The following is a 10,997-nucleotide window of genomic DNA, read 5'->3' as shown; positions in this document are numbered from 1 at the left end:
AGGACCTTGTGCTTGCCAGGCAAGTGCTTATGCTGCTAAACTATATCCCCAGCCTCTTACATCATTAAATGTGATACACACCTATAAATCCTAGCATTCAGGAGGCTGAGGCAGAGAATTAGTTGAGTTCAAGGTCAGCCTGGATTACACAGCAAGACCCTGTCTCAAAAGTCCAAAATAAATAAATAGCACATTGGTTTTTGTTTGTTTTTTGTGGTACCAGGGATTAAACTCAGCACCCTGTGCTTGCCAGGCAAGCGCTTATTTTACTGAGCTATCTCCCTGGGCCCTAGCACATTGCTTTTGCACCTTATAAAGTTTTCTTTTGCAAGCAACCCATCTTCCTATCTTAATATAAGCAATGGCAAAGCCAGGCATGGTGACCCTGAATGTCTATAATCCCAGCACTCGGGAGGGTGAGGCAGGAGGATTGTTGTGAGTTTGAGACCAGCCTCGGCTACAAAATGAGCTGAAGGCCAGCCAGAACTACACAGTAAAACCCTGTATCAATAAAACAAAAACAAAAACAAACAAAATGCATAGCCTTGTGAAGATTGTTTTTTAAAATGCATTTTATTTAGTACATTATTTAAGTATCATAGGATATAGGGTTTTTTCTACACCAACTGTTTTATGGTAATAAAAATATTACAAAATACATAAAGTAAATCTGAATTACACAAATAAATTCCTATTCCATGTCATTTTGTGAATGAGATTTCTCTTTAGATTTTTCTTTTTCATTCTTTTTCTTTTGCTTTTCTTCTGCTTGTTTTTCAAAATAATCCTTAAGGAGACGGTTCAGCTGTGGCTCACACTGGCTGGCCTGCTGCAGTCCATCTTCCCTTCCTGAAATGACACAAATGGTGACACAACTGTCCTTCATTTTATAGGGGTCCCCGTGTTATCAGGTCAGTCACCTCCCTCAGTGATTTGTCACTGAGGGACCAACTCCTGCCCACGCCACCCCCAGAAGTCAGCTTTAATTCCAATGCCTGACATACGCCCATCTTCACTTCACCTTCGCAGTGCTGGATCACTCGTCCCCACAGTCCATTTTTCCTCAGACAGGCTAAATTTCCCACAATCAGCAGATGCCTCCGGCCTCGGGTCAATGCAACATTTACTCGCGTTTCTGAGTCAATGAACCCTACATGTCTTGTCCTGACGCAGGACAGAATAACGATCTCCTTTTCTGCGCCTTGGAAAGCATCCACTGTGGACACCTGCACAGTTTTCAGATCAGGGTGGCCAAAGTCCCCCACACTCAGGGAGTGACAGAGCTGTGGAGGAAGAGGACAGGAGTCACCCAGTGCAGGCGTTGGAGCCTGTGACCGCCCATGGCCACCACTGTCATTACCTGACAGAGGACCAATGTTACTGCTGTCTCATGACTCCACAGACTTGGGTAGGTAGCTCCTAAATGATAAATGGCCCAGTGACAATATCAATTATGAAATAACATCAAAGGTGGTAATTTAGAGATTGCTGGGGAACTCTTGGGTATGCTAATTTACAGCTGATAAGCTAACAATGAAGAAGAAAACTAGTACCAGAACAAAGAAAACTCTCCTTAGAAGTGACTGGTTTAGGGGTACATTAGTATCTGGTATCCTTCCTTGATTTACTGATAAAATGTAATAAAAATGAAAGAACATTTTGGAAAACAGAGATTCAATTCCATCTGTCTCCAAACACAAAGCATACACCATCTTTTCTTCCCTCTAATTTATTTATTTGCATTTTTGCTACAACAGCTGTAAACTGAATTTAATTAAGCCTTGTTAGGTTTACATTTAATTATGCAGAAAAAAAGCCAGACCCCCCCAAAAAAAGGTTTCTTTTTTAGTATGTAACATACAGTCCCAAAAGTGTTTCAAGAACCAAACTACTACAAATGTAATATCAAATATTATAATCTATAATTATGATAATTAACATGTGAAAATGTCTCATTCTGGGATGCAAACCTTGTACATCTGGGATTTGTACAATGTTATCACCCCAATCATAGAGCCCGAGATGCCACTTGCGATCAGTGATTGGATCAGCTTGAGTGTAAAGGAAGCTTCGGCCACATTATGAAAGCTGTTACCTCTTTCAATCTGGAACAAAAACAGATGCTAGATTATATTTCCCAGACCCCTGGAAGGACCAAACAAATTCATTCAAACAACAACACTAAAATTGAACAGGATGTTAAGCCACACTGGCACCCATAACACCAATGCCATTACCTGCTCTTGGCCCATGACATTATAGAAACACAGGGTGGGCAGCCAGTGCAGTAACGGGCCCCTCTCCACTTCCGACACACCGTCCCTCAGGCTTCCTCCATAGAACAGATCATTAGCAATAGCACTGATGGCGGGGTGACAGCGGTACTGGGTTCTCAGTGGGACTGGCTTGTGACCCTGAGACAGTTAAATGTAGAAATATAAGCTACTAGAACATAGCTGGGCTGGGGATATAACCCAGCAGTGCAGCACCTGCCTTGCAAGAGTGAGGTTCTGAGTTTGAGTCCTAATACCAAGAAAAAAATAATAATAATAATAATAAAACATAGCTTTGTTCTCTCAGAAAAGAAATATTTTAAAACTTTAATTATTACTATACTATGGACATGAATTGCAACCAAGACAAAAAACAGATAAAAAACAAAGCCATTTTTAAAGAAATTATTAAAAATACGTTCATTGTAAGCTACTACATTATAAAATTACAAAATACAACACACAGCAAATCTTGGATTGATTATCTAATAAGCTTGGCCCCTAACAGTATGCTTTTATAATCTACCTGGAATTGGCCTACTGCTAAATTTTAAAAGATCTTTTAAAAAATCAGAAAGTATTACTGCTAACTTATTAACTTTCCTCCCTGTGTAAAGCCATTTTTTTGTTCTGCATCTTCAGAGAAGTTTCCAATTTCATTCAAGCATCCTCACATCCAAGTCCCACCCACTTTGGCAATCTTCTGGAGTATGTTCTTTATTCAGGAAAGCTATTTATTTATTTATTTATTTATTTATTTATTTATTTATTTGACACACAGTCTTGCTACATAGTTCAGCCTCATTGTGATCCTCCTGTCTCAGCCTCCCCAGTGCTGGGATTACAGGTGTGTGCCACCAAGCCTGGTTTTGGGGACAGCATGGCATGCGATACTGGAGATCAAACTCAAGACCTGGCACTTGCCAGGCAGGCGCTTATGCCACTGAGCTATCTCCCCAGCCCTATTCAGGAAAGCTCTGTAATGCTGTTAGAATACTGAGAATAACTACAAGAAACTCTAAAAGTAATACATACATAATCCAATGCAGGATGAATGATCACAGGGATGAAGTATCTTGAATAGAGAAAACATGTAAGAAATCAACCTCACTATTCTTTGGGGCATCGACTTGTCTAATCAGAAGACATGGGAAGCCTATGACAAAAAGCATTAGGTACAAAAATACTCAGGAAAAAATAAAAATAAACCAAAATAAATACTCAGAGGATCATTATTTACAATGGAAAGGACTTTCAGTCTTAGAGAAAAGACTATTTTCTATCCGCACAACATATTTATGACAGAGATGATTATAAAACTTGTAATAAGAAAAAAAACTTGTAATAAGAAGAGCAAATGATTCAGTTGAATGGAAAGTTTTAAAATAGAAATTTATGAGGCTGGTGGATGGCTCAGTGGTCTAAAGCACCTACTTAGAACAAGCCTAGCAAAGCACAGGGACCGTGGTTCAATCCCCCAGCACCACATGCCAGCCAGCCCCGCCCCCTGGTGGGCTGAGCTGGCCACACACACACATATACACACATAAATAAATAAATAAAATTTAGAAATTTATGACACCATTTCAACCATATATAAATACATATACTTGATTCTGTCTATAGCTCTAGGATAAAACATGCAAGGAAAAATACTGGAATACTACAAAGGGTCTTCTTTTGGGTGGTAATATTATTACAGATGCATTATTTTTACCTTTTACTTTTCTTTTGATCCATGTTTTCTATAATGAATAGTGGGCATTACTCCTATTTGTTTTACTTTCTGTTTGTTTGTTTTTGTAGTACTGGGGATTGAACTCAGGACCCTGCGCTTGCCAGGCAGGCATTCATTCTACTGAGTTATCTCCCCAGTCCTGTTTTACTTTTAAGTAATTCTGAACTAATTCAAATAAAGTAAAGAAAATAATATGACCTCTAGGTACTGGCCAACCATAACTGATATTAATATTTGGTTTTCTCGTTTCAGATTTCTCTTTTGTTAAGAAACACATATGCTTTCTATCATCTTCTGTGTTTTTATACACTGATACATGTTTAAATAATATATATTTGGCTGGTGAGATGGCTCAGTGGTCTAAAGCACCTACTTAGAACAAGCTAAGCTAAACAAAGCACAGGGACCGCAGTTCAATCCCCAGCACCACATGCCAGCCAGCCCCGCCCCCTGGTGGGCTGAGCTGGCCACACACACACAAAATAAATAAATAAAAAATAAATAAAATTTAAATAAATAAATTATATATATTATCCTGTATGCTTCTGAAATTCATATAAGTGACCATTTTATTGCAAATATTCCCATTCTATGTTCTTTTAATAATGCACATTTTTTTTTGTTTTTGTTTTAATGTATTTGGTTGTTGCAGGGTCTCACTATGTAGCTCAGACTCATGGTAGTCCTCCTGCTTTCAGTCTCCCCAGCGCTGGGATTACAGGCATGTGCCACTACACCCTTACTCTGGCCAGCTCAGCCACCTCTAGGGGTGGGGCTGGCATAGCATGTGGTGCTGGGATCAAACCAAGGTCCCTGGCTTGCCTAGGCAGGCGCTTTAGTCTGCTAAACTATCTCACCAGCCCTCGCATGTATTTTCAAAAACTGTTTATACAAATAAAGTTCATTCATCTGAAATATTTTGTATTATTCTAGCCTTTATTTTCCCTTTTTAAATTTCTACAATTAAAATTATACTTCAATTTTTAAAATTCTACAGTTAAAAATACAATTAAGTCAAGTATAGTGGCACACACGCCCATAATCCCAGCACTTAAGAGGCTGAGGTAAAAAGATCTCAAGTTTGAGGTCAGCATGGGCTACAAGGTGAGTTCCAGGGCAGTCTGGATTACACAACCAGGTCGTGTCTAAAAATAATTAATCACACTTTAAAAGGTCTTGCCAACATTTTGGCCCTAGCCATCCAAGGTCAATTAAGACTCAGGAAATATAAGAACTTGTACTGTAACGTCATGTAACTCAGTAGTGTCCCAAATTTTCTGATCAAGGAGATTATGGGGCCAAAGAGGAAAGTGATCGATGATGTAGAGTGTGCCTAAGGAGAGTCACATGGAGAGAAAACATTCTCTCAGGCTTTCACAGAGAGCACATTGGCCAAGCAATGGCCGTGACTCATCCACATGGCTGACACTGACAAAGGTTCTACAATCTGAGGTACAGGATCTCAGGATAAATCCTGAGGGGATTTCACTGACCTTATCAGACCCAAAAGCTACAACTCTTGTTGCATAGGTCCTACTTTACCTTGGTCTTAACCATCCAGCAGAAAAGTATAAAAACAAAGTATAAGAAGTAAAGCCATGCTGTTATGTTGAGCTGTAGGGGACTCAGGTCAATAATTTCTGACATTGCCAGTCAAGTGGAAGACCCAATACTACTATGAACTACTGAACTCTTTTAGAATATTTTGCTGAGTTTACACACCTATAATATTTAAATGATGGAACTTAACAAAAAAAGGGGATACAGATGAATGTCTATTTGTATCTGTATATTCAAAGTGGTTAGGATAGATATATAGTTACATTCTCTTAATGAATAGAGGGATTTGTTCTAATGGTGTTTGTAAATAGGATATCAAGTCCGCATTTTGTACAGCAATTAACCACTAGGAAGAATGTATGCAATATGTTAATTACTGAAACTGTCCTACCAATTTGGCTTGAAACTGTCTCATTGCTATTTGTTTCTCAATAAAATTATGGAAAAAAATAAAAGGTCTCAAAAATAGTTAAGCGACAAAGGAAAGCCTAGAGCAGCAAGTATTGTACGTTGCCATTTGTTCAGACAAGGAGAAAACATGTTTGCTTACAGGGTCATAAAATACCACTTAAAATAGGACTGAGAAGATGCTTTTGGGGAGGAAAACAGCACTGAGCAGAAGTGACCCCTTCACAGTCTCCACACTGCTCAGTTCCTCTTGAATTCGGAACTATGACCATACTGCCACTCAGAAATGTTTCAGGGTTTGAATTTTTATTTTGGTTTTGCTTCGTTTTGCTTCGTTTTGTTTTTGCTGAACCAGGGATTGAACTCAGGCCCTTGCGCTTGCCAGGGAAGCACTTATTCTACTCAGCCATCTCCCCAGCCCCAGGATTTGAATTTTTAATCAAAGTTTTGAAAAGCCTCTGAAAGTCAAATTCAAGGGGCTGGATGCTGGCTCATCTCGGGGTGCTTAAGAAGTTTTTCAGTTCAATTCAGCTCCCCTGAAAAACTGAAGATGATGTAAAGATTGGTTCTCCACAAAGCTCATTACAGCTCAGCTCAGAACGCAGTGTAATCTAATGCCCAGTGAACTGGGAACTCTGAATTAGAAAATCAGAATACAGTTGCACTGTACACTCTTCTCCGTAGGATCTAAAGGAACAACAAAAATACTAAAAACATGGGCTGGGGAAATAGCTCAGCGGTCGAAGCGCCTGCCTGGCACACACAGGACCTGGGTTTGACCCCTGGTACCACATGCCATGGAGGCCCCAGAACCCCAGGCACACTATTATGCTGGCCACCAAAAGCAGGCATGGTGACACACACCTGAAATCCCAGAGCTAGGGCGCCTGAGACAGGAAGATCACTACGAGTCTCAGCTGAGTAACAAGACCCTGTACCAAATAAATAAATAAATAAATAAATAAATAATTTTTTTTTTATTTTTTTTTTTATTTTTTATTTATTTGAGAGAGAGAGAGAGAGTGTGGTGTGTGTGTGTGGCCAGCTCAGCCCACCAGGGGGCGGGGCTGGCTGGCATGTGGTGCTGGGGGATTGAACCGTGGTCCCTGATGCTTTGCCAAGCTTGTTCTAAGTAGGTGCCTTAGACCACTGAGCCATCTCTCCAGCCCCAATAAATAAATTTTTAAAAAATAAATAGCAAAGAAAAAAGTCCAGCCATTATGCAACAAAGAAAGATTTGTATGGCAAGAGCACAGCAGTCTAAAGTACCTTCTTAGGCAAGCTTAGGCAGGCACCGAAGACTGAGCTTCAATCCCTGGCACCACATGCCATGCCAACCCCACCCTTTTGGGCGGTCTGAGCTGGCCAAAAATAGAAAGGTTTGTAGCCAACCCAGCACCATGACTTTGGAAAGTGCCCATCCTTGGGAATTAACATCTGGGCATAGTGGAACTGCAACCTATTCCAGAAGCCAAAGCAGAAATGGCTCCTAAGGAGGCCAGAACAAGGCCAAGGCCAGGCAGTTCTGAATGGAGGACAGGTGCTGGGGACCACTGCGAATGGCAGGCCACCCGGAGCAGGGACCCCACCTCCAGCCCTGTGGGATGAACTCAGAGTAAGGGTTCCACAAACTCCAGAACAAGAATTGCCCCACAGCCAATCCACATGCCTCACACTTCACCCAACTCTGTGCCAACCTCACCTCTAACCCCAGTCACTAGAAAACAGCACAGAATGGAAAGCTGGAGGAGCTTGCTCCTCTGTAGAAACTAGGGTCTGGGAAAAAGTTACTGCCTCCAGGTAGGAGAACAACAAAAATCATTATGAGGGCACATAATCAGGCTGGTCCTAAACTTCCTAGCAGAGCATGCTAGAAAGCAGCTGTGCCCTGCGTGTGCACACCCCACTGAGCAAACACCTATAGGTGAAGGCAGCAGAAGCTTTCAAATATTAAGCAAATGGATGATGAAGTCTGATGCTCTTGAAGAAAGGGAGAAATTAAATGCCGAATCCACTTAAATGTACAACTGGTTCTTTTTGGGGGGGAAGTGGGGGGACGGGGGATTGAACTCAGGCCCTTGCGCTTGCCAGGGAAGTGCTTATACCACTGAACCATCTCCCCAGCCTCATAAAACTGGTTCTAAATGTACAAAGTATGACTACAGAAAAAGGTAATACACTCAAATATAAAACTAATAATGTAACTAACAAGGTGAGAACACTGAAGAAAAGAGAAATGTGGAAAGGAATCATAAAGCATTAATATTTGTACATCCAGAAGGAGAAAAATCAGCCAGTTTGGTCTAGATCTCGTTAGAGACATCACTAGGAAATAATATTTCTTCTGAATGAAGAAATATTTATTTGTAATTTAACTATTCATTTCACATGCATTTTCCTTCCTCTGTGAAGAAAGTACAGATTGTTGAGTTCAAACATTAAAAGGACTTCTTAGATGCACTTTAGACCAGCAAAAATACGATCTTTCCCTTGGTGAAAGTGTTTATTTTAATAATGTTTTAGTTGAATCTCTTAACTTTATAAAAAGCTTGACTTAGATTACACAAAATAATAATAACAATGAATAGAGAAGTAAATGTGCTATGTACACGATGGAATGTGAGTCAGCCATAAGGCGAGGAAGCCATACAGGCCCCTGGACTACACAAGCCAGAAGAAATCTTTTTTTTTTTTTTTTTTTTTTTTTTTGTGGAACCAGGGATTGAACTCAGATCCATGGCTTTGCCAGTCAAGCGCTTATCCTACTGAGCCATCTCCCCAGCCCCAGAAATAAATCTTAAGACAATGCAATCAGTTGATGTTTGATAATCGTACCAATATAATACAATGGGGAAAGCCCACTCTTTTTAATACATCATGCTAATAAAACTAGATATCTACCTGCAAAAGAATGAAGCTGGGCTCTTGCTCTTTGCTGCCACCATGAAAGGTTGCTCTTTGCCATGTGCCAGGCTGCCTTGGACTGAAACTCCTGGAAACTGTGAGCTAAATAAACCTTTCCTTCCTTCAATTTGGGTGTTGGGTATTTGTCCCAGAAATGAGAGAAAAGTACCTAAGACAGAATTTGGTACCAGGAGTGGAGTAATTGCTGTATCTCAGCCTAACCATGTGGATTAGAAGCTTTTGGGAATGGCTTTTGGGAAGAGATAGGAAAGGTTGGAGATGCTGCCCACTTCCAATGAGCTGGAACAGCTTCAGCTGTACTGTGTGGGAGACTCTGGCCAGAGCTTAGAAGACCAGAAGGCTGATGGAAAGCCAGCCTGTGAAGACCAGGCTGGGGAGGTTTCTGCTGGGAAGAAGGACTGCATTGGTTGTTGGACCCTGGATCATTTGTATTTTGACTTGGCAGAAACGTTGTCTGCATTTTGTTTGTGTCCAGAAACTTTGCCTGAGAGTGAGTTTAAGCATGGTGGACTGACTAATCTTTCAAACGATATTTCAAAGCAGCCAAATATTGAGGTGGTGGCATGGTTGTAACTGGGGGCTTTAAGCCAGATATATGTTGAAAATGAAGAACAAGAAGCCCAGTGGGAAGACTTAAAATGTGAATTTGGCCAGAAAGGAAGCTCCAATAAGGCTGTGGACTGCAAAGATGGAGCTGAGAGGATCTCCATTGCCCGGAAGGAACAAGAGAATGGAAAGGATGGCCTGAGGGCCTCACAGGAGGAGGCAGGTCTCCACCCTTTGCAGCCTCAGAACTGCAAAGGTCAGGGACTTTGCCTTGAGGGGAAAGCCGCAGAGCCCCAGGTTCCAGAATGGCACTGGCATAGAGAATTTATTCTTCAGAATCAGGGTCAGAGTGCTCAGTGATCCAGGCACTCGACCACTACAGTGAAGAGAGAGAAAGAAGCCTGGCTACTGCTCCAGCTGGCAGCAGACCTTGGCATCATCCACGTGGTATTGGTTTTAGGCGCATGCAGAATGCAGGAGTTCTGAGGTTAAGAAGGCTTCCACCTCGATTTCAGAAGAAGGCCTGTGAGGCCAGGTGGTGTGCCTCTGAGAGGGCAGTATGTGAAGCTGTGAGTGAGAAGCCTATTCCATTGAAACCCCAGAAGTTTAGAAAAGCCAGGAACGTGGATCATCTAAGGGAAACTGCAAGGAGGGAGCAAAGCCAGCTTAGGAGAGATGCCATTGGAACTACCACCATGAGTGCCTTAGGGGCAGAGCCATGTAAGACCTTTGGAGCTCACAACTCATCACAGATTGCTTCAGATATTCCACATGCAACTGCAGGATTTAATATCTGCCCTGCTAGTTTTTGGACTTATGTTGGTCCCAATGCTTGGTATCCTGCTGTGTGTACATTTTGGAATGGTAATGTTTATCTTGTGCCTTTGAATGTTGGAACTGTTTAACTTTTCATTTGTACAGGGGCTAGCAGTTGAGAGTTTGCCTTGGATCTTGGAGGGGACTTGGAACTTGGACTTGGCAGTAACACTAAAACTGTTGGGACTTCAGCAACTCTTAGAGATGGACTAGATTGGCTTTTGCATAAAGGGACGTGCATGAGTGTTTGGGGGTCCAGGGGTGGAGTTTTATGGTGTACAGTTGTCCTCCCAAAGTCTTATGCAGTCTTGGGGCAGCTTCTGGAGTTTGTGATTGATTGTTGTGGGTGTGGATGCTGCACCTGCCCTGGGGCAGGTAATTTGCATTTCAATGTAATAAAGGAAGAGAAGTTAGCTGCTTGAGCTGCTGCTACCCCTCCCTTGCACTCTTGCTTTTTGCTGCGACCATGAAAGGTTGCTCTCTGCCATGTACCAGGCTGCCTTGGAGCCAACTGAGTATGGACTGAAACCTCCAGTAACTGTGAGCTAAATAAATCTTTCATTCCTTCAAAAAAAAACAAAAAGGAATGAAGCTGGACTCTGACCTTACATCATATATAAAATCTATCTACTTGATCACAAAACAGCTTAAGAACTAAAATTATGGGGCTGGTGAGATGGCTCAGTGGTCTAAAGCACCTACTTAGAACAAGCTTAGCAAAGCACAGGGAC

The 10,997-nt window shown here is 41.5% G+C and overlaps 1 protein-coding gene across 1 annotated transcript in view; it reads right to left on the bottom strand.

The window, feature by feature from the left end:
- Positions 1–623: 623 nt before the first annotated feature.
- Positions 624–10,997, bottom strand: part of Zgrf1 (zinc finger GRF-type containing 1) — a gene marked incomplete at its 5' end in the record, with an annotated part of 95,048 nt that continues 84,674 nt past the window's right edge. Inside the window, 4 exons of the mRNA XM_023710167.1 lie at positions 624–849; positions 1,022–1,283; positions 1,971–2,105; positions 2,238–2,414. Of these exons, the coding sequence (XP_023565935.1) occupies positions 692–849; positions 1,022–1,283; positions 1,971–2,105; positions 2,238–2,414 (732 nt within the window). The remainder of the gene's footprint in view (positions 850–1,021; positions 1,284–1,970; positions 2,106–2,237; positions 2,415–10,997) is intronic.

This window comes from Octodon degus, unplaced genomic scaffold (assembly GCF_000260255.1).
Source record: "Octodon degus isolate 3935 unplaced genomic scaffold, OctDeg1.0 scaffold00016, whole genome shotgun sequence".
Classification (NCBI taxonomy): domain Eukaryota; kingdom Metazoa; phylum Chordata; class Mammalia; order Rodentia; family Octodontidae; genus Octodon; species Octodon degus.
The sequence above is the reverse complement of the archived record's forward strand: the minus strand, read 5'-3'. Positions and strand labels throughout refer to the sequence as shown.